The sequence below is a fragment of the Carya illinoinensis genome, chromosome 8 (genome assembly GCF_018687715.1).
Source record: "Carya illinoinensis cultivar Pawnee chromosome 8, C.illinoinensisPawnee_v1, whole genome shotgun sequence".
Taxonomy (NCBI): domain Eukaryota; kingdom Viridiplantae; phylum Streptophyta; class Magnoliopsida; order Fagales; family Juglandaceae; genus Carya; species Carya illinoinensis.
This window is the reverse complement of record NC_056759.1, coordinates 35,021,121-35,045,244: the sequence shown is the minus strand read 5'-3', so window position 1 is coordinate 35,045,244 and position 24,124 is coordinate 35,021,121. Positions and strand designations below refer to the sequence as shown.

The following is a 24,124-nucleotide window of genomic DNA, read 5'->3' as shown; positions in this document are numbered from 1 at the left end:
TCCTGGGGATCTAAGAAGCAGCCCACCATCGCCCGCTCTTCAACAAAAGCTGAGTACAAGGCTGTGGCTAACACCACTTGTGAAATTCTTTGGATTCAGTCCCTGTTAAGAGAATTAACCATTTCTTTATCTGACCCACCAACCTTGTGGTGTGATAACTTAGGTGCTACTTATTTGTCAGTAAACCCTATGTTACATTCAAGAACTAAATATGTTGAACTTGACTTCCATTTTGTAAGAGAAATAGTTGCAGCCAAGACACTCAGAGTTGCATTTGCTTCAAGCAAGGATCAAGTGGCTAACATTCTCACCAAGTCATTATCTCCTAATCGATTCAACTTGCTTCGCTCATCCTTGACTATCTTCCATGTGCCACTTGAATCGATGGGGACTATTGAAGCATCAAATTCTTCAGAATTACAAGGCTGTAACCGCACCATGCCAACACACCAAGCACCCTCTGGACAGAAATAACAAATTCTCACTCATGGAATATTCTGGAACTACTTGCATAACAGAAAGATGATGAGGTGTACAGTGGAGATTTGTTATTTCTGTGATTTGAAGCATCTTGTAGTTGGTTGTTATGATTTACGTATGTACTGTTGGCTATAAATAGCTCACTTTATGAGCATCATTGTAATGTGGTAGAACAATATACGAAATACATTTCTGAAAGGTTCATTTTCTCCTTGACATTCTGTCGAGCACATTCTGTGCTCCTTTATTTCATTACATCTCAAGCAGAGTTTGAGAGCCTAATTCCTGAATCCAAATTGCAAGAAATTGAACGTATCGTAACCAGTCTCTGGCGAGTAGCTCTGCTTGTGAATTGTGTTCCAAGATTTTGTCGAGTCTTGGTGATTCGTACCTGCATGGTCCCGATAATGGAAATGTCTCGGATTGCACTCGGTATCCATTTATGTATGCAGCTGCTGTGGTTAATGAGTTGGGACCAACAGACAAAACAACTGCGAAGTATTTGTTCTCGTTCTCGCTCGAACTTCCATTGCAGCCTTCCAACATTAAACGGCATACCCTTGTAATTTTCGGTGCTCTTGCGGGTTGTCTTTTGGGGTTCTTTGGGGCCTCTTCCACAGTCTTGTTTCTTTGGATGAGAAGGAAAAAAAAGTGAGACAGAGAGAGAAGAAGAATATCTCCAACGATGAGATCGGTATAATTATGGGGTTGGGATCGATTAATGGAAGTACTAGCTTTGTCAAATTCGAATATGAAGACGTTAAGAAGGCTACCATGAACTTTTATAGGGAGAATCTAATTGGGAAGGAAGGATATGGGAATGTTTATAAGGGGATACTGCCTGATGGATCCCAAGTTGCCTTCAAAAGATTCAAGAATTGTTCTGCTACTGGGGATGCAACTTTTGCACATGAGGTAGAGGTAATTGCAAGTGTTAGGCATGTTAATCTTGTTTCTTTCCAAGATGGTTCCCTTGGAAGGTCATCAGAGAATAATTGTCTGTGACTTCATGCCTAATGGAAGCCTCTATGACCATCTCTTTGGATTAGAAATGAAGAAGCTTAGCTAGCCAATTCGTTAGAAGATTGCCTTCAGAACTGCCCAGGGATTGGCCTATTTACATTATGGAGCCCAACCTGCGATCATCCACAAAGATATTAAGGCAAGTAATATACTTTTGGATAAGAAGTTTGAGCCAAAATTAGCAGACTTTGGGCTTGCGAGGTATAATGCTGAGGGAACGACACATTTGAGCACTAGGGTGGCTGGGACTCTTAGTTATGTTGCCCCAGAGTATGCTTTGTATGGGATGTTAACTGAAAGGAGTGATGTTTACAGCTTTGGGGTTGTGCCGCTTGAGCTTCTGAGTGGTAAAAAAGCACTTGAAACAGAAGAGGCAGGGAAGACTTCCCTTCTGACAGGCTGGGCTTGGTCCTTGATGCAGAAAGGGAGAGCGGTGGATGTAATTGAAGTAGGCATGCCAGAATGTGGGTCACGCCAATTGATGGAGCAACATGTTGTTGTAGCAGTTCTTTGCTGTCATCCAATATTGCATGCAAGGCCGACAATGGATCTGGTTGTGAAGATATTGGAGGAAACCCATCCCAGCAATTGGAGTGTATATCACCTCTTCTAGAAGACATTATGATTCAATATTATTTTTGCCCAATCTGGCATCATCAGTCTCTGGTTATTTTTTCACACCTTCTACAATGCCAAAGGTACATGTATTATATAAGTTTCATTGTATCATTCATTGATGATATGAATTACAGGATAGTCTTAATTAATCAAGAATAACGACTTTCTTAGCCTTAATTCAAGCTGTTCAGAGATACGAAAGTTTTGGTAGGCGAAGAGAAATTATTAGATAGTTTCGGAATATGGATATTGGTGGACATGAGGTATTATAAGCTATAATAGTATGTAGTGTCATTTTTTTTTTTTTCTAGAGAAGAGGACGAAACTTCAATTTTATTAATATTGCCTACTTTTAACATAGAAATTATATAACCTTTTAGAACAAAAAAGAAAGTTGGACTTTACAAAAGTCCCAAAGTCAAACTCTAAAAAGTTAAAGCCCAGAAGAAATTAGGAAAAACATTACCGTATGTTGTTCATAAATCATAATAGGTGATTTATCTGGTGTTTAGAAAGTCATTTATATGGTGTTGGAGTTTGATGAAAAAGAATGTGATGTAGGCTTGATATGTTTTCAATGGCATTTTCAAGTATGCTTCAAAGAGAAAACATAAGAAGATTATTAATCTATAGTTCTAACTTCTTATGTTTCTGAAAAGAGAAAATGAGATGCTGAGATGATGAGACCTACTGGTTTGCAGGCAAAAATTGGTAAAAATCAAAAGCTTGAAGCTGTTCTGCAGCATCTTAGGGGAAGAATGCTGATATCTCTCAAGAAGCAGCTGATATCAGAGTAACCTTCCAATTTTGTGTTTATATGATACTAACTCTTTTACAGCCTTCACTAGAGAATATAATTTTCTCATTTGTTATGTTCTATTACCTTTTTTTTATTACAACAATGAGAGAATGAGACATTCTCCTTCCTTTTCACAGGATTTTACAGAATCCTTACAACAGCAAACGAAAACGCAAATCAAGACTTGTTCCAGCGCAGATATGTTCATTTACTCATTGTAAGCCCCGCACATTGTGGCACCTTTACTTTTTCTTGCTTGTCCAATCTTTTGCTGTATGTTATTTAAATTGATTAGGTTGGACTTGGGTTGATGTCACTTCACCAATTTGGAGGAGCCAATGCGATTGCATCTTATGCAAGCTCTATATTTGTAAAAGCTGTTAAGTTGATGGGTTTAAGAATTGTTTCATGTAATATAGAAAAAAGAAGAATTACCAACTGTGGTTCATGGAAGGTTTTTCAAGTAGCATTGGGACTGTTTCACTGGCCATCATCCAGGTACTTGGTTCACTGTATCTGTTAGTAGCTGCAGGATTATGCATGATGTATCTCCTACCTAAACATGTACACCTTCTTTTGCAGATTCCAGCTGCTGCTGTGGGTGTAATCTTAACTGATAAATTGGGAAGACGACCACTTCTTATGGTGAGGATGGCAAAGAGTCGGCTATAATTATATGGCATAGTTCATTAGTAAATCAGTAGCAGTAAAGTCGACCTATTGTTGCAGGTTTCTGCTGCTGGAATGTGCTTGAGTTGCTTCCTTGTAGGCTTGTCATTTGGCTTTCAGGTTACTATCAAAACCAATCAATAGCTTCTGTGTTTGTGGTTATGCTTTCCACATACTTGATTGATCCATTGTTTAAATGATTTTGTTACGAGCAGGACAGAAACTGGTTGAAGGAGCTCACTTCCATCTTGGTGCTAACGGGATCCTGGTAATCTAAAATACCACTAAGATGATTTTGCCCCCTAATGGTTGCTCTACATACAGTAGTCTTCATGACAAGGACTTTCTAGTCACCTATAGCTTCAATTGCTAACATGGCAAACGATGCACCTTCTAATGTTTCTTTTTCTTTTGAATCCTGAAGGCAACAACAAGGGGGTGTTTTCAATTTTTATTCTTTTTGGTTTTTCACTTCAGTTGTGACCAAGGTTTATGTAGTGATAGATCAAATTGAGGTTCAAGTGATTAACTGCCCAAAAATCCACGCAGGGGTATAATGTTGCTCGGGCACTAGGCATGGCAGGATTGCCGTGGGTTATAGTATCAGAGGTATTATCGACCTCTGAACCCTTTTAAAAGCCTTACAAGGGCTAGATTACCAAGAATCTTAAATCTTGAGAATTATGTAACTTCAATGGAGGATGACTTTCCATTTCAGATATTCCATTTTAACTTCGGCTTACCTATTCCATTTCAGAATTATGTAACTTCGGCTTACCTCCAGTTTATCATTAACAGGACATCTCCTGTTCTAATAACTCAATATTGACACGTATATTTTTTTTAACAAACGGTGGAGATTCAAACTTAGTTTTAAATTTTATTTTTCAAGCATATATCGGCTCCCTTAAGGAATATATACATGTGTATATATAATTCATTATTTTATGAGCATAATTATAAAATATTATAAAAATATTGTTATTTTATATAATTATAATTGATTAGAGTTGTATAAGATCAGCTAAATAGTCATATAGTCTTCTGGACATTTAATTCTATTTTGTAAAATATTGTTACTGCAATAAAAAAAAATATTTATCTAACTGTACAATTGTGAGTTAAAAAAAAAAATCTGTACAATTGTGAGTAAAATATTCTAATATATTATTTTATTTTTCTTTATTTTTTATTTATTAAACTCCATTTTTTTTAAAAAAAATGATAAACTAATCCAATCTAGCGCTAGCTCCACTTAATTTTTAATCGGTCTCTAGTTGAGTTTGAACATGAAAATATCTTATTTAAGTTGAGCTTGAACATTTAAAAAAGCTTTATTTGAGTTCGAGTTGAGCTTGAATTTGATTTTTTAATAATCAAGCCAAGTTTGGCTAGGCATCACTCAACTCGAACTCGATTTGATTACAATACTATCTATTATTCTTAGAAATTTGAAGCAATAGTACAAACTTGAGACACTGTCAAAGGAATTTATAATTTAATATCTCCTTCAAAAATAATGATAACGTGTACAAATTCATAGCCTTATATTTAAAATGAAAATTCGTGTTAGTATATAGTTTTAATAACTGGAAATATCATGTCAAATTCTTAAAATATCAATATTTTTATAATATTTTTACAATTATGCTCATAAAATAGTGAGTTATACACACACACACATATTCCTTCTTTGCAGTAATCTTGCTGGTGGGATTTTTACGATTTATTTTGTAATCTGTCATAGTTATTTTGTTCAAGTTGTTTGTCAAAACAAAAGTTATGGCAGATGCTTGAAAAATAAAGTTTTAAAACCCATGAATTTGTAATGAATTATATATATATATATATATATATATATATACATGTATATATTCCTTAAGGGAGCCTATGCTTGAAAAATAAAATTTAAAACTGAATTTGAATCTCCACCGTTTGTTGAAAAAGAATATACATGTCAATGTTGAGTTATTAGAACAGGAGATTTCCTGTTCTCGAGTTTTGCTATATACAAGCACAGTCGCGTATTAATCTGTGTACTAATACTGATTAATTCATACTTAAAACTTAAATTAACACTGTTTTCAATAAAATTTACTTTTTGACCAATCACATCACATTGATGTACAAATTAGTGCACAATTTTACTTACAATTATATTTTTCCTAATGATAAACTAGAGGTAAGCCGAACCCTTCCCTATAAACATCAAGGGAATGGCTGGAAGCCTTGTGACTTTAATGAGCTTATCCTCTTCTTGGATTATGGTATACGCTTTCAATTTCATGATGGAATGGAGTACAGCAGGTTACTGTCTATACTCTCATATTATAGGCACTTTCATTAATTTCTAGTAAACTGTTTCTTGCTTCCTCTTTTGTAATGTAATGCTACCTCAGGAACATTTTTCATATTCTCTGGAGCTTGTGGTTTGACTGTAATATTCGTCGCAAAACTGGTACCAGAGACCAAGGGACGAGCTTTGGAAGAAATGCAAGCATCAATCACTCATATGCTGGAATAAAGATAAAAGAGAAATGCTGTTCTTTATTACGAATTTCATCATCTGTTTGTTGCACTGGTTGACATGTCACGTTTTAAGTGGTTGACTTATGAAATTGCTTAAAATGTATCACATCTATTCGTGTAACCGAGTTAATAAAATCTAAGATAAAGACGAAGTAATTAATGCTAGCAAATGGGTTTTATAACCACAATAAATAAAAATTCTATGTGGAATCGTTTTTGTCCATATATCTTATTATTCACAATGAGAAAACAAAATCTTGATAGGCAGAGAGCTAACGGATCGAGAAGCCATACAATTGAATGGTTTTACTCACATCCTTCTTGATCTTCAAGATCTCTCTCCAAAATCACCCCCCGACGGCGCTCTCTTTCTTCAGTTTAGGTCCTCATGATATCAGAGTCGAGTCTTAACTGCACATTTTTTTGATTTAATTAAATATTTTATATATTAAATCAAGAGTGTAACTCACATAAAGAGGAGTATTAGAATATATATTAAAAGAAGACATTTATTTATTTTTATCAAATTAAGATTTTGAGACAACAATCAGCTGAAAATGACTGGTTTTCTCATAATCTCATTGGAAACATTTGCAAGATTGTGAATAATGTTGTAAATAAACAACTAAACAAGGTTACTTGACAAGCTGCTCGAGATTGGCTCGATTAAACTTAAATTTAACTCGATTCGTTTAATATATGAACCGTTTGTAAATACAAAATTATGATTGATTATTAAACTATACATCTCATATTAAGCTTTACTTGGCTTGTATAAGCTCGAATAAAAGTTCAACAAATAAGGCTTAAACTCAACTCGTTAACTCACCTGATTAGAACACATTTATTTGGCCTGGAAGATCACCTTTGCATCATTGGGTATTGTGAACTTTATGCACACCTTTCTCATTGTTATCATCATCCAATAAAGAGTTTTGGTTCCAGTTGCTTCATGATTTATGGTATCAAGTTATCGCATTTCCTAACCATTTGAATATCGAACTGCACTAACTGCAACCTGCTGAAGTTCACAGCTAATTCTGGAGCTAGGGAAAGAGAGAGCTCTGCCCCAAGCCTCCAGAAGTCGAAGAAGGAAATGAAGATACTGAACAATGATGTTGTCTGCAACTACGTAATACTTGCATATAACCAAATCTTAAAAATGGAATGAAAGGTCATATAGCCGGCGGGTCTTCTTTTAACAAGGAGAAAGTGTTGCATTTTCATCCGCCATGGCACAGGATTAGAGATTATTCAATGACCTACCAAAAAGAAAAAAGATGTCGATTTTGTATTCGATTTCTTAAATTTCTATCCATGGAGGGTTCTGAAAATAGATAAAAGAGGCAAGAACGATAGTCTGTATCACATGCAATAAAAACTGAAAAAAAGACAAAAGGTTTACAACCCAAGTGGGTCCTCAGGGCCCGGCACTTCTTCATTTCTATATTCAGATCAGAAAAAAACAGAAGAGAAAAAAAGCTGGAACCCACTGGCCTATGTCCTCCTCTTTGTCTCTGTCTTCATTACTTCATTCATTAGCACACCAAAAAAAATCTCTCCCTTTCGATTCGAGACATTTCTTTGCCGACCAAAAAATATAGGATATGGGCAGAGAAAGCATAGAAGGAGGAGAACTTTCAAGTCCTCTAGTTGCCGAGAAAAACGATGGAGTATGCGCCAGTGGTGGTGGCGGTGGGCAGAGTGGTGGCTCTTCTGCCACAGGCGTTGTTGTGCTTAGTACTCTGGTTGCTGTCTCCGGTTCCTATGTTTTTGGATCAGCTGTAAGTTCTCTTCCTTTTGGCGCTTGTGATCAGACAGGAGCAGTGGAAGTTCATGCATTTTTCTATGAAATATAGAGTTAATAGAATTATCCGGTAAATATTTCAGGACATAATCTTTCTTTTCGATTTCTAATTTTGCAAGACACCCTCATTTAATAAACCCAATATTCACACTTTCAAGAGAGCCATACCAAAACATCAAGCTCAAGATGCTCATCCAAGTGAAGGGGGACATCACCTCGTCAACCCAAAGGCTTAGCCGTAGTTTGGACACAATATATACCAAGTACTCGCTTTATTTTTCCTTGAGGATTCAATATTCGCACATGCCCTTACAAAGAAAAAAAAAATATTGCAGCTGAATGATTGGGTTATAGATTCGTTAATGGAAAGTCTTCTGTGCTGAAAGACAGTAAGACAGCAGTGGACATGTCCCTAGATGTTAGATATGCTGAGTACTGAATCGAGAATGTTATATAATTGATTTTTCAGGTGGGATATTCATCACCTGCTCAGTCTGGAATCATGGATGAGCAGGGCCTGACTGTGGCAGAGGTGAGTGTAATATTGTATGCGCTCTTTTACTCTGGCAATGAAATTTGCCAGAGAATTCGTAAGCATTTGAACCACGTTCCTCGAAAAGTAATTGATTCTGCTTTGAAAATGACGCTTGCCTCTCTTTTAGTAATTTTCCATCTATGCATATCATTAATATTTCATGGTTTTGTTCTATTTATGCCTCTACCTCCAAAAACAGTTTTCAACTGTGATACAATATAAGAGAATTGGCGAAAGAAGTTAAATGTGATCGAGGAAATGCCAAAAACAAGTTAAAAGGCAAATAATTTTGACTGAATGACATCTCAAAGTACAGTTGGTAGTCCAAATTATTGTCAAGGACTTGATGATTTGGAGAAATCAAACTTTATAGAGTAGTCGCCATTAGAGCTCCCTCAATTAAGTGAAATGTTGTATCCAAATTGCTATATGCAAAATCAATTATGTTGAATCCTGTAGTTATTTCCTTGCACATTTTTGTATGTGATGCCCTTGCAATTTTTGTTCGTACTGCAGTATTCACTTTTCGGTTCAATATTGACAATTGGGGCAATGATAGGTGCATTAGTGAGTGGCAAAATAGCAGATTACATAGGCAGAAGCGGTGTAAGTGTTTCCATCATCCTGGAATTAAATCCATTCATTTGCTAAGCTTCAAATTCCAAAAAGATCACCAGCGTCTCTCTTTTTGCTGTTTTGCAAGGTAGGCAATGGGTCTTTCCGAGATACTCTGCCTGGCAGGGTGGCTAATCATTGTATTCTCTAAGGTTTTATATCCTGTCCTCCCCTATCAACTTTCTTTTGGTATCTCCAATTCATGAAACGCCATATGGTCACAGAGCAGAATGATTAATGCTGACATGGGTGTCCTTATTTAAACACATGTGATAGGTAGTCTTGGACTAATTTTTGTGAATGAAGAATAACTCTCTCTCTCTCTCTCTCTCTCTCCAATTTCAAAAAATTATGTTAAACATGCTTGAAATTCAATAAATTTTACCTTGGAAAGATCTTTTTACCAAGATATTGAAATAATTGTGGCAGCATCAGAATTATTCATCTTTGTGTTTCCTCTTACATATAACTGAATATTTGATGGTCGTGAAGTGGTCAGAAAGAATCATGAAGTTGTTTTAGATCACTTTGTACTAAGCAAATATAATAGCTCAGCTTCACTTTATAATGCTAGATATATGGTTGTTGTTGCAAGGTCAATTGGTGCCTCGACCTTGGGAGACTGTTGGTTGGTTGCGGGATGGGACTTCTCTCTTATGTGGTAAGTCTATGGATTGCAGTACTTATATATATCATCGATGTGCAAGATAAAGTTAAGTGCATTCTGGTTTTCAATCAGGTACCTGTATATATAGCAGAAATAACACCTAAGAATCTTCGAGGAGGGTTTACAACCGTTCATCAGGTAGAACCAAAAAGCCTCAAAGATTTGGAAATCAATGTGAATTCAACTCTTATTCACACACTGATGGCCTGTTCTGCAGTTGATGATATGCTGTGGCGTGTCATTAACATATCTAATTGGAGCTTTTGTAAACTGGCGGGCTTTGGCTCTTATTGGTAAGTTTCTCGCTCTTTCTACTGTATTCTTTTTATATGAAGGTAGTTTCCTAATTAGAGTGGTTCTATTTTACTTTATTTCAGGAACTATTCCGTGTCTAGTACAACTTCTTGGTATATTTTTCATTCCAGAGTCTCCAAGATGGCTGGTAAGTTTTTATTATTATTTTGATGTGTTTGGTTCAAGTTACACTCCAGATAATGAATTTGAAATAAAAACCAAAAAACAAATAGTTAAAGGTTTGTTATTCAAGGCCTTTTCCTATACAGTTTTTTCCTCGAGTGCATGTCATTTATCTAACATGTTTAAATCATGGAGGTGGCAAAGAAAATGCAAGCATGGTCTGAAATGCATGCTTGATGATCCCATTTGGTTGCAGGCAAAGATTGGTCGAGAGAGAGAGTGTGAAACTGCTCTTCAGCGACTTAGGGGGGAGAATGCTGATATCTCACAGGAAGCTGCTGAGATCAGGGTAAGCTTTGAAACTCAGTGAAAAGCTATGAGAGAATTACTCTGTTTCCAATCTAACTAGAAAAATTACAAACTTAAAATAGGTTTTAATTTTTCCCCAAACTTTTTCTTAGAAACTAATGTTGACCTTGTTTTCAAATTGCTGTATAGGATTACACAGAAACCCTTCAACAGCTTTCTGAAGCTAGTTTTCTCGACTTATTTCAACCACAATATGCTCGTTCACTTATCGTAAGCTCTCTAATCTAATCCTTGTAGTATGGTTCATTTTTTAAACTTGTTTGATCGTGTTATGTCTAACCTAAAAAAGGGAGTTAGGTTGGAGTTGGCCTCATGGTACTACAACAATTTGGAGGGGTCAATGGCATCGCATTTTATGCAAGTTCTATATTCATATCAGCTGGTAGGGATTTCATCTTATTCAGTGCTTTCAATATTTAATAAGTGAGAAGAAAAATGTAATTTGAGTAACATAATGCAGGGTTTTCAGGTAGTCTTGGGACTATAGCAATGGTCGCTGTTCAGGTTCTTGACACTCTTTAGTGTAGTTTTAACATTTTTTTATGCTTGATGTTTTCTAAGATGATGTTGATTGTCTTCTACAGATTCCAATGACGGCCTTGGGTGTAGTCTTAATGGATAAATCCGGACGACGACCACTTCTACTGGTAAGAAAGTTGAGTCTATACTTTGATGGAATTGAATGAAAAACAATTCTGAAGCCTACATATTATCAGGTTTCTGCAGCAGGAACGTGCTTAGGCTGCTTTCTCGTGGGGCTGTCCTTTGTCTTGCAGGTGAAGCCTGAATAAAATCTATTTCTCTTGAATTCAGTCTCATCATTTTAGTTGAGCTTTTCTTGCAAGAATAAAACTTCCATTGTGCAGGACCTTCAAGAATGGACAGAGATCACTCCGATTTCAGCACTTGTTGGTGTACTGGTAATGCAATTATACCATGAGGAAAGACAGTGGAAAGCTTTTGTCTCCAACTTTTGTCATGTTATTAACTAAATTCCCATTACTTCAGACTTATCAAAAATAATTACTCCAAGCTTTGAATTCCTATGACTTTAGTGCTCCCAAATGAAAGCTCTTTTTACAACAATTACGTTTGGGTTGTGGTTGACCAATCTGCTTTTTGCTCTTTGAAAGTGAGAGTCATGCCCTTAAAGGATTTACTTAAAATTGCTATCAAGTTAATAATTTCGTATGAGATTTTTGCATTTTAATTTTAATCTGATTATGGTGACCAATCATGCTGGAGACTGGAGTTCACTTTAATATTTGCTTACATCTCATAGCAGTAGCCAAATTCTTGTAGATTTCATGATTGATTAACTTGGAATTTATGTTGATCTGTTTGGTTGTGCAATAAGGTATACACAGGATCTTTCTCATTAGGCATGGGAGGAATACCGTGGGTCATAATGTCAGAGGTAAATTAACCTTGAATCTACATCTATTATGATCAAAATAGTTGGAATGAAAGTCAATTCTGGCATCAGAGCCGAGGGTTGACTGAAACTACAAGTTGTTTTTGCCTCAGATATTTCCCATAAACATGAAGGGTATGGCTGGTAGCCTTGTGACATTGGTTAGCTGGTTAGGTTCTTGGATTATCTCATATGCTTTTAACTTCCTAATGGATTGGAGCTCAGCAGGTAATGCTTGATAGTCTGTGTTGGGTACAAACTACAGTACTCATTACTCTTACTATTTATTTTATATTTCTATTTTTTGACAGGAACCTTCTTCATCTTTTCAAGCATCTGTGGCTTAACTGTTGTGTTCGTGGCGAAGTTGGTGCCAGAGACCAAGGGTCGAACACTAGAAGAAATTCAGGCATCAATGAACTCATTTTCAGCAGAAAGATAAATTTTGCATGCCTAGCTGTACAACATCACCAATCCATGTTTGAATAAGCAAAATGACTGAAAAAAACTTTTTTTCTGGCAACTGAAAATAAAAGAATTTCTTGAGGCAGAGTATCGCAGACGGCATGGTTTGGATAGTAGGTTGAGTTGAGATGAAAGTTTAAAATATTATTTTTTAATATTATTATTATTTTGGGATTTAAAAAAGTTGAATTGAGATTTGAAAAAGTTAAATTGTTTATTATATTTTTTGTTGGAAGTTGAGAAAGTTGTAATGATTAGATAAAATGAGTTGAGTTGAATTGGGCTAGGTTGGTAACCAAAAGCTGCCTAATTAGTGCCTTGTTGCTCAAGAATATAATTTTGATGGTTTATATCTGATTAATGATGCAAATTAAGTAAGAAAATTAGGGAAACTTGATCATGGATATAATGTGCTTTATGTAATGATGAATGGTAGGTCATTTCATTACGCAGAGAAGTCAAGCATAAGTACTACTTCCCGTCTCTGCATGCACTCACTCTAAAAAAGACCCCTAACACCACATGATTGACACGTTCATGCTCAGGTACATCCCACCAAATCTCTAGACATAATTATTTCCTCGTAAAGTGATAATCCAATACCAATTCATTCCAATCCAACATAGAACTAATCAACAATTTGTTGAAGAAATTTGTGTGGATATCGTAATCTGAAAAAATAAATGCGACTTTGAGATATGTAGAACATTATCTTTAAGGTGATAATTGTCCCCACTCGAAAGAGTTTGCTATCAGGTTACAAGAATTCACCTCCAGGATACAATAAAGTCACCAACTGCAGATAGCAATTCTGAAATCTTTCCTTTAAAGTTTCTCTACAAAATTGTGTAAGTGACTGAAAAAATAATAGAATTGAATGAATAAATTCGTGGGTCTCATCCTCTATTGTATATGTGCAGTCAAGTAAAAACTTGGCGGATCCTTTCACAAAGGGACTTTCGAGAGATTTGGTGAATAGTACATCTAGTGGAATGAGTTTGAAACATTTCTTTTAAAAAGTCACCTCTAATAGTAACCCAACCTTACACTATTAATAAATAGTCTAAGGTTTAATGGGTAATGACAAGTTACAGTTAAGTGGTTGGAATAGCATTGAAATTTAATTTAATGTGAGAAACCCTTCTAAGATGGTCAGTGCTAGCTGTTACGCTAAATGTAGGATGAGTATTATGCTCTTAATAAAGTTCAATAATTGAATTAGTATCTGAAGTAACAGAGACATGAAAGGAACTTTACCTATGTGAACATAAGAGGTAGGGATAACTTCTAGCAAAAGTTTAAGGTTTACTTCTGTAAATGTTCATGAATGCCAGGATGGAGCACGTGTATTAGTGCAAATAATTGGTGAGTTATCTCGCTAAAATTGAATGGAATCATATGTGTGGTATTTCTGTTCTTAACATATAGAGTCTTGGTTTAAGCTTAGGCCACCATTGACTTTGTTAAGAATTTGAGATACTTACACTAATTGAAGGTTTAAGTCGAGAGATACCTTCTTATATGCATAATGATATCAGTATTTAACTGAAAATTTAATATCGCAATCTAAGTGGGGGATTGTTATATTTATTATAGATTGTGATATTAAATATGTGAATTTATTTAATGTGGGTTATTATATATTTTAGTGAACCATTATCTCAAAGAAATATATTGGGTTAGTGGCAGAGATGTGTTGTTTCAAATGAAAGGGTAAGAGTTCAAAACTCCACAAGTGCACTTTCATTTATTTTGTGGAATAATTGAAGTATTGGACTTGGATAGGCACAATGCTTGAGCTAAAGAGACACCACGCATGGGCTGAACAGGTTGGGCCGAAGAGTTACCATGCATGGGCCGAACAGACACAATGTCTGGGGCGGGCCGAAGAGGCACCATGCATGGGTCGAACTGGCCCGTGTGAAATTCCACTTGATGTGCTTCAAAATAATTTCAATAGAAATGGTGAATAGGTGTGGTTCGAACTAGTGACCTCCCTTCAGGGAGAAAGGTGTCCAACCACTTGAGGCATGTTCTTTAAATGAAACAACATGACCTTTAAACTATAACTACAAGTTGAAAAGTTACAAGTTAAGAGTTGTGATTTTTCACATGGTGTCACTTCACCCTCTATAAATAGAGGATGAGACCCACGAATTTATTCATTCCATTCTATCATTTTTTCAATCACTTACACAATTTTGTAGAGAAACTCTGAAGGAAAGACTTCAAAATTACTATCTGCAATTGGTGACTTTGTTGTATCCTGAAGGTGAATTGCTTATAATCCGATAACAAACTCTTTCAAGTGGGGGCTATTATCACCTTAAAGATAGTGTTCTACACGCCTCAAAGTCGCATTTATTTTTTTAGATTGCAGTATCCACACAACTTTCTTCAACACAATTCTCTCCCTCTCATCTCTTGCACAATCACAACCACATGACCCACAACCATTTAGTACGTACCCCTTCCAAGTTTCCAACACCACAAAACCGTGGTTCAGTCCATCCTGTCCACAACATCCTAGCTAGTCATGTAGCCAATCTCGCTAACCTTGTACCCACTATGTACCAAAATCACTGCATTCTCCTACAATATATGTCTGCTGCCAACTTTCCGATAATGTGAGAGACTGTCTCACCATAAGCATATTAATTATAACTTGTGCCCTCCGATCCTTTGCTTCTTGTCTTCGTTCACTGACAGCTTTCACCGGCAAGAATGGAAAGCTTTACTCTTGTATCGCCACGTGCAAAGGTCTGTGCGTCTTTAAATGGTTGTGATCAGGACATTGCAGATCTCTGGCCAAGAAGTTCAAGCTTACCACTCTTGACATATTTTGTTCATGCATGCAGCCTTTGTATCACTACTGATCTTCATGTTCCAATCTTTGTTAATCTTGGCAACTCCAAATTTAATTTGTATCACAAACGAACTTTTACACGTACATGATGAACCAAGCAAGTACATATTAACCAGGAGTACCTACCCTAAACAGTATTTGTAATTGCTCTAGTGAGATCTAAATGAACGTAACCCCTGGAGAAAACAAACACACGAACTGACAAGACGATCGAGTACGTACGATTATCAATATTAACTACTCACGTTCGACAATTCTATGACTGTCATCGATCTATTAATTGCCTAAAATTTATGTGTGAGAGTTTAATTAATGCAAGAACATTTTTTATAATCTCAAGGAAAGAAAATCTTTATATTTCCATAAACAATCTTTGAGAATACAAAGAACTCAAGGTAAAAGAATAAAGAGCTCGTGAAGAAGTCAAATAGGTAATCAACGAATATATAATCAATAATTTTTTTCTTAATAAAAGGGGAGCAAGAGCGATAAGAGTAGCAACCATTCCTGAACGTGATTATAAGAACCCCTCCTTGTAATAGAATGTCCGATTTGAGACATAATTACTGCTCTAAGAATAAACCGGTCATCACAACATCCCAAATTATTCATCAATAGTTACAATAATAATAATAATAATAATAATTTAGTGGTAGGAAATACAAAAGGGAAAGTACGTAATAAAAAATCAAATAAGTAATAACTACAACAAGATGAAATGTTTTTCTTTTCCTCTACTGATGAATTAGTAATTATAAATATCAGCTAGGATACATTTTGTCTTCAAAATTACTTTTAAAAAGTTCTAATATCCAATTAATTTGTAGGATAAATTGAATGAAATGTCACACTAATAAGGGCAAAACTTTTACTTGGGAAATTATAGAACATGATAATGAATAATTTTATTTATTATTTCTACGCATCACATTTATTTTATATTTTAAGTTTTTATAATAAATATATAGTATATAGATGATAATTAAATTAACTCAATTAATTTTAAAAAAATAAAATAAAATAAAAATAAAGAGTAATATCAAAAGGAAAAGTCTAGTTACAAGCACACTTGTGCACTAATATGTGTACCAATTTATTATGATTGATCAAAAAGTATATTTTATTGAAAACGGTGCTAATTTAATTTTTAAATATAAAAGAATCAGTATTGATACGTAGATTAGTACGTGACTTTGTAGTAAAATTTATATTAAAATATATGATATGAGGTGATGGGTATCGTCTTTAACTTTCGGTTCTTAAGCCAAGTGGTTCCACATGAGCTGAACACGTCGTCGACTCTCCCGAGGATAAGAAGGGCGTGGTAGTGGTCTTCCACAAATTAGCAGTCAAGTATGATATGCAAAATCAACGGTCCAAATCACTGATACTGTTTTCCGATGTGGACTGCTCAACTACACTACCGTTAATGAGGCAGTGAGCAAGCGAGCACACTTTCCCGGAAAGTTCATGTGTGGATTGGATTGGATTGGGCACTGTATGATGATGTGAACATGTTGCATGATTTTCAAATCATGATGTTGTCTCATTCACGTGATCATGATCTATGTATATGGTCACATGCATGCCATTGACATATCCTTTTGATAGATTTTTCAGATGGATAAATTTTCTAACATAAAAAATACTATTTATAAGCTTCATATATAACACGTCACCTCTTTTTTTTTCCTTTTTTTTTTCTTTTTTTTTTATCTTATCAAATATATAGTATATAAATAATAAATAGAAGAATTCAATTATTTTGAAAAGAATAAAATTTAAAAAATATTAAAAATAAAAAAATAAGAAATTATGTAATATATGGTGTATAGAGCTTATGAATAGCAAAACTCTTTCTAACATTACCCAAGCATTGATGGAGTATTATATCCGTACAAATAATAAGAAAGTGACTATTAGTTTATTAATATTTTTTTAAAAAAATATTTAAACGTGTTTAAAAAATGCTTAAAATAAAAAGAAAAAAAAGTACAATTTACATTAAAGACACACCAAATAGCCAAATTGAGAGGGCATAGTAGCATCACCCATATCCACATATATATATATATAGTTATATGAATGGTCCCATCCAGAATTGAAAGCTTATTTTAGCTAGAAATTCAATTTAATTAAGTTCAAGATTTACAAATTAATTAATCTTATGAATGATAAGCGGATCACAAATTCAATATGAAAAAAAATGATCATTTATAAGATAAAATATATGTTATTAATAGGTTATTAATTAGGTGAAAAATGCTAACTGTATATAAGAAAAACTAATTACAAGAAATTTACATCTTCATGTGTTAGTTATTGATATATATGTTTAAAATTATAAATTTTGAATTTTAAAAGGAATTGACAAAATGAACTTTTATAAGTTTTTTATAGGTAAAATCGTAAGTACATATAACATTACTCTAAGTGGATTGTGACCCATCAATATATGTTAATAGTTTGAAAAATAGTATTAAGTAAGAGTTTTAACCGTTATATATCTTTTATCTTCTCCTAGCGTTAAAATCAAATATTGATTTATAAGATTGTGAAAGATAATATAAAAAATTAATAATTTGATATCATATCAAAACATAATGAAAGAATAATGAATAATATTTTTTAATTAAATTAAAAATAATACTAGATACAGTTCTAAGATGTGCATTTATTTTAAAAAAAGTGGAGTTCATTATGAAAAAGTTGGTTTCTTAACTTTTTCACGTGATTTATATATTGCTCTTACCTTTTTAAAAAAGAATACGTGAAATTTGCATATTTCAAGACTGTATAAATCATTTTTCTTAAACTATTACATGCCTATATATAAAACGTTGACGTCCCACCAACGTATGACAACATTAATACAGTGGGAATTAATATTGTGTAAGGATAAACAATTCCAAAATAGTATCTTATAATAATATAGAGTTTTGTTACGTATAAGTAAATTTGTATATCAATCTGCGTACCAACACTGTTGTTTTCATATTCAAAATTTAAATTGACACCATATTTATTAAAATCTGACTTTCTGACTAATTACATTAAATAAATGTGCGTATTAATATGCAAAATTGCTTACCACTAAATTTTTTAATTATATATATATATATATATATATATGTATGAGAGGCAGTCGAGTCATTTTGATAAGGTGGTGGATATATGTATTTCATGCGTGCCGTGGACGGCTACTAATTAACTGGCTATATATAATAGAAAGATGTTCCATTGCTAATCATGAAGCTTGTATTTTCTTCACGTGTTATTTTATAACATTGAAATCATGTCACGAAGTGTTGGAAGCATGCAAGTAGGAGGTTGTCCATGAGAAGAAGCATCAGACATTTAATATTAATATTGGAGGTCATATCAATAGAAAGCCATTCACTTTTGAGAGGATGATTGAGCACCATTAACGTCCCTATTATTAATTCCAAAAGAGGGTGATATATATTCTTACAATTAATGAACAATTATTTCCTAACTCTTATCATAAAATAAATAATATTAAAAAAAAATCAAACATATTGATGCTGTCAAAGTCATCAATAGTCACATTTTTTTTAAAAAAATTTAATATATTTATTAAATATTTGTATAAAAGTTATGTAATATAATAACTTTATTGTTTTTTTTATAAGGGTGTAAAAGTAAATCAAAAAATGGGAAAATCGACCCGGACTGCATCTAATAATTCGGTCTGGAATTGATTTATTCATTTAAAAAACTGATCAAATCCGATCCAGAGTCGATTTTACGTTTTTCAACACCAAATCGGATTGGTTTACATATTATATATATTTTATATTCATTTTTAATATTATATATAATATATAGAATATGACCGGTTACACCTTTAGTTTTTTATATAAAAAAATAATATTTACAGTCATAAGTATGCAAATGCCGTGCAATCATTTTGAAAAGAGTAAATAAATACAAGATCTACATAAAAAGAAAATAATTTTTTAATAATAAACTTCACTATTTTTTAAAACGACTGCACGACACTTCTACACTTGACGACGGTTTATAATATTTCTCTTTTATATATAATGAGATTGACTGATAAACAACACTCGATTAATTATATCGAAAAGTACTCATCGCTCAATCACATCCGTGTATATTACATCGATCCAAATTAATCATGTAGCAAACTAGCTATCTAATTAATTAAATGCATTTCAAAAAACCTAAAAATCGTATAAGATGATTAATGTTCAAAGTTAATAAGTTAATTACAAGTACAAATTGATTAATCTATATATAGAGAGATGATAAGAAGTAGAAGGCCGAAGACTACAAGCCCCATATTTTACTAGGATGTTGTACTAAAATATCATATGGAAATATATCTAGGTAGTGCCACAAGAAAACTACTCATTTATTATTATTTATTTTCTGTTAAAATTATTATATTTTCGTTACAAATAGTCACTACAAGAAAATTAGATTTTTGTAACTAATTTATTGTAATCAAAATATTATCTGTAACTAATTTTAACTGAAAATAATTAATTTACTAAAATTAACTGGTCGTAAATAAACAGTTTTCTTGTGGTGAGTATTTTTCAATACCAATATCTATCACATATATCCTTTTTTTCTTGTAGTAGTATAGCTATATCGAAGTGTATGGAACACAAGCGCCTTAGGTAGCTAGGCTGCATGCATAAGAAAGAAATATTTTAATTACCCATGCACCTCTTGTTCTATAAGAGCATACGTGGGTCGTTTAACGGTCATAGACCCTATGATATATTTGTCTGTTATATGGATAAGTTTCCAAGCTACATATCTTGGAGATTCTTCTTCTCTATGATCTGCACGTTCCAAGAATATGATCCATATATAAATTCCTGCGCCAGAAAATATCAAATCCAATTGTACCATGCAGTACTAATCCCACCTTAAATCGTAACCCATGAACAATTAGCTAGTACTCAACTAGCATGCACATCATCTTCAACCGGTTTTGACTTATGTCTGTTCAAGCTGGTACGTACGTACTTTTGTAAGGCTGGTTCGGTTTCGCTATTAGAAAATTTTGAATTTTAAGATTTTAATATTATTATATATCATTTTGAAATTTAAAAAAATTAAAAAAAAAATAATTATTTATTATATTTTGTATGGAGATTTGAGAAAGTTATAATGATGAGATGAAAATTTTGAATTTGTGATAAAAAATTTGTATGGCCAAACCGAACCTAAGTACTCGATCTAATCTTTAGACTGCGTTTAGATATTGAGTTGACTTAAATTGAATTAAATTGAGTTAAGTTGAGATGAAATTTGAAAGTTAAATAAAATATTATTATAATATTATTTTTTTAATATTATTATTATTATTTTAAGATTTGAAAAAATTGAATTGTTTATTATATTTTATATTAAAATTTTAAAAAATTGTAATGATTAAATCAGATGACCTGACATGAGTTGAAGTGAGTTGAGAGTCCAAACCGACCTTAAAACAATTAATCAAATCTCGTCCCTTTTACTTAGAGGAGTGTTAGGAATAAAAATGATCAATTATATAAAAATAAATTTATAAATTAATGTAATAATTTTATGTGATGTCTTAAATTTATTTTATTATAAAAATAAATTTATAATTTGAAGTATTACATCATTTTATAAATTTATTTTTATATAATTATTTTATGACTAAAGTATTTCTTTTTTAAAATCTAGCTTACGGTTTATAATAATTGATTAATTTTAAAAAATAATAAATACACAATACTTTTCATAATATATTTCATACTCATATTTTAAAATAAAGAGTATTATTATAAAATAAAATATAAAAATATCATCATTCTATAAAACTATCTTCATTTTACAAGAATATTATGCGTATCATTGCTATTTTTCTAACTTTCCAGTATCCCAACTAGATATCTACCAAGCAAGCTAGCCGATATGACGGTACCTTTCCCATCCATCCTGATCATCATCGAGTTATCTATACATCCAGCTCGCAGATCAGGCTAGACATGACGATGCAACTAATTAATTATTGTAAGGTAGTGTTAATTTGCAGATTCCAGCTTCCCATGGCAGCTGGTTTAATTGTTATAATTTAGTATAACTTCCTAATATTATTTTGTAATTTCCTGCATGATTCATTCATTTGCATGGGAACCTAATCCATGTATACTGCATGCATATTATATGAATATAATATATAGTAACCAATAATCTCATCATGATCATATTTTTAACTTTCGTATAAGTAAAAAAATCATATTTTTTTATAGATATATTTGAATTAATTAGTTAGTAAACCCTATCTTTACACTAATTAATTACTATTATATATTTATATATATAGTTAAACATGCCAGCCAATTACCTCAATATGCATTTTAATTTACTATTATATATTAATTATAAGTCCTTTAATTAAGCTTCCTATATATATATATATATATTCCTTAGCCAACACACATGACATGATGACATTAAACTAATAATTACCAGATTTAGAGACATAGAGAAGCTGGATGATGAGGCTGATGTCTAAAAATTAGCTGTGTACGTACTGCAACATTCCTAGAAAGAAACAAAAGGAAAAAAAGAGTGGAAGATAAAAAAAGGCTGATATGAGCCAATTGTCTCTTCAGGTCGTCTTTCGTGCATGCATGGACCCGGCACCGTTTTCTCTTTCACTCCAGCTCATTTTCCACACAAACCTTTTCGTCTCGGTGGCATTTCCTTCACCATATCCCCACCCTCTCTCTTTCTCTCTGTCTCTCTCTGGCGTGAGGATATTATTAATACCCCCATCCCTTCTCCCAACTTTCTCCAACCCAAAAGAAAAAAGCAAGACAATTTTTCACGAGCCTTCTTCTAATCTTTCCCTTTAATATTTGATCTTTCTTTCTTTGTAACTATAACTTCAAACTATGATTATGAGCTTTTGCAGAAAGAGCGTTCACTACTCTTTTCTTGCCCTCACCACCTCCATAGACACCACTACTTCTACCACCAACACCGACAAACTCCCTTTCGGATGTCAACCCTACCACCACCAGTACCATATTTCTTCTTCCCTTCCAGGAGGGTTAGGTTTAACCAGTGCGATCGACGGTGATATCCAACGTTTGCCCAACGTTATTGAATCTCCGTCGGTTAAATCTAACCCGCCTTCTTCTCCTGAATATATTTTTACTACTCCTCCCAGAAAAGAGCCTGGCGGGATGGGTTTTATCGATGATATGGGAGGCGGAGTGGACGGGTTGATGTCGTGCACTGAAAGTCTAGGCTTTGAGAGCTCCGACGAGAGGCGGTTTGACGACAAGATTGAGGAGGCAATGATTGATCAGAATGATGGTAATCATGATAGCTTTCAAAGGAGTACGACGAAGAAACTGAGATGGAAGAAAGAGGGTGTGGAAGTCAAGAAGTTTCCACCGCCTCTTTCGTCGTTGAGCCCGAACGGCCAGCGGAATTTCTTTCTCCGTGCAGTAAGGAAGGACGGGCGGCTTGAGCTCACCGAGGTGAGGATCGATAGAACCGAGATTCTCCGGGCTTCAAGAGAAGACGGACGGTTGAGACTCCACCTCATTAGAGACGACTATATCCAAGATTCGTTAGAAGAAGAGGAGGAGGAGGAGGAGAACGTAGTACTGGATGAAGAAATAGAGCGAGAACAAGATTATGAAGAAAAAGAAAAGGAAGAAGCAGTATTAGTAGAAGAAGAAGAAGAGCAAGCCGAAGAACAGGAAATAGGAGATCTAGAAGAAGTACAACAAAAAGTAAATGGGGACGTTAAAGAAGACAGGGAAAAAGGGAGGGAGGTTGAGGAGTGGGAGTTTCCGGTGAGTGGTGAGGGGTTCAGGTGGTGTCACGAGTTAGTGAGCCACCATGATCATCATCATCACCACCATCATAGTAATCACCACCATAACTTGCATTATGTATGGAGGCAACATTGTGTGACAACTGGATGAGGCCAGTTTTGCATTTTTCACGCTCATATATATGTGAGATTACAAGAGACAATTTCGAATTAATTAAGATTTACGTTTGTGTCATGCCCTTCTTTTAGAACCTGTTTGCAATTTTCTGCAATTTTTGTTGTCTGCTAAATTTAGCAGCCAGATATGTTTGATGCGTCTCAGCTAGAATTTGGTGCATGTGGATAACATATGCTACTCGACAGTAGAATTTCTGGGATTGACAGCAAGTAGTACTGATGAAGGGCGCCTCTGCACGTATGGCCATCGGATAGACAGAGTCAGAGTGCTAAATTTAGAAGGCTCCTGTTACATCAGAACGTACACACTTTCACTTTCATCTTTCCAAAGCTCATCCTATATTATATCAAACAAATAAAAAAGACATCGAAATACCAATATCATCAAGTACCATGAAAGCAGACCAGAGAGGAGAGGATTTTGAGTTTTATCCCAATAAAAATTGGGTGGATTTGTTATGATTATAAGATGATGATGATGAGCTTTTTAGCTTATCATGGTCATGTAAATTACTGGTCAACTTCAAAAGGTCTGGAGAAGGACTTTCGAAGTGACATAAAAGTAAAAAATTAAGGGAAACAAAGGACGTCAACGTACATGAGCTAGCAGGGAGGAACCTGTGCGCTCGCACGGACGAAGCCCAACAGGCCACTTGGACATATCAACTACGTACGTATACGTGAGCAGTGCTCATGTATACGTATACGTATTGAATAACAATTTTATTATATTAATATTTTATTTAAAATTTTCATTATAGTTCTCAATAGGTGATCACACATTAGCACAGTGAGTAAAATTATAAGTATAAATAACGTCATTTATCTTAATATTATATATTGCACATT

At 33.9% G+C, this 24,124-nt stretch overlaps 2 protein-coding genes across 4 annotated transcripts; both read left to right on the top strand.

Annotated features, from left to right (window-relative positions):
- The first annotated feature begins 7,593 nt into the window (after window positions 1-7,593).
- LOC122274163 (sugar transporter ERD6-like 5) lies at window positions 7,594-12,492 on the top strand. 3 transcript variants are annotated; one of them, XM_043083139.1, is made up of 18 exons: window positions 7,597-7,902; window positions 8,395-8,457; window positions 8,977-9,066; window positions 9,168-9,227; window positions 9,650-9,736; window positions 9,815-9,880; window positions 9,960-10,035; window positions 10,120-10,184; window positions 10,416-10,508; window positions 10,658-10,738; window positions 10,826-10,910; window positions 10,989-11,032; window positions 11,113-11,175; window positions 11,245-11,304; window positions 11,395-11,448; window positions 11,886-11,945; window positions 12,056-12,170; window positions 12,254-12,492. In XM_043083139.1, the coding sequence occupies exons 1-18, from the start codon at window positions 7,726-7,728 to the stop codon at window positions 12,382-12,384; spliced, it is 1,470 nt and encodes a 489-aa protein (XP_042939073.1). In that variant the 5' UTR covers window positions 7,597-7,725; the 3' UTR covers window positions 12,385-12,492. The 3 variants fall into 3 exon arrangements, with proteins under 3 accessions (XP_042939075.1, XP_042939073.1, XP_042939074.1); XM_043083140.1 differs by having other exon boundaries at window positions 7,600-7,902; window positions 9,671-9,736; XM_043083141.1 differs by lacking the exon at window positions 12,056-12,170 and having other exon boundaries at window positions 7,594-7,902.
- A 9,504-nt stretch (window positions 12,493-21,996) lies between these two features.
- LOC122317904 (protein FANTASTIC FOUR 4) lies at window positions 21,997-23,333 on the top strand. The gene has a single exon (XM_043134979.1). The coding sequence runs from the start codon at window positions 22,203-22,205 to the stop codon at window positions 23,247-23,249; it is 1,047 nt and encodes a 348-aa protein (XP_042990913.1). The 5' UTR covers window positions 21,997-22,202; the 3' UTR covers window positions 23,250-23,333.
- Window positions 23,334-24,124: the final 791 nt, after the last annotated feature.

What these genes read in the sequence shown, in the direction of transcription:
- LOC122274163 (XM_043083139.1), top strand. Translation starts at nt 7,726, where the DNA reads ATGGGCAGAGAAAGCATAGAAGGAGGAGAACTTTCAAGTCCTCTAGTT. An exon ending in CCTATGTTTTTGGATCAGCT is followed by an intron (nt 7,903 to 8,394) that starts GTAAGTTCTCTT and finishes TTGATTTTTCAG; the next exon opens with GTGGGATATTCATCACCTGC. An exon ending in TGGGACTTCTCTCTTATGTG is followed by an intron (nt 9,737 to 9,814) that starts GTAAGTCTATGG and finishes GTTTTCAATCAG; the next exon opens with GTACCTGTATATATAGCAGA.
- LOC122317904 (XM_043134979.1), top strand. Translation starts at nt 22,203, where the DNA reads ATGATTATGAGCTTTTGCAGAAAGAGCGTTCACTACTCTTTTCTTGCC.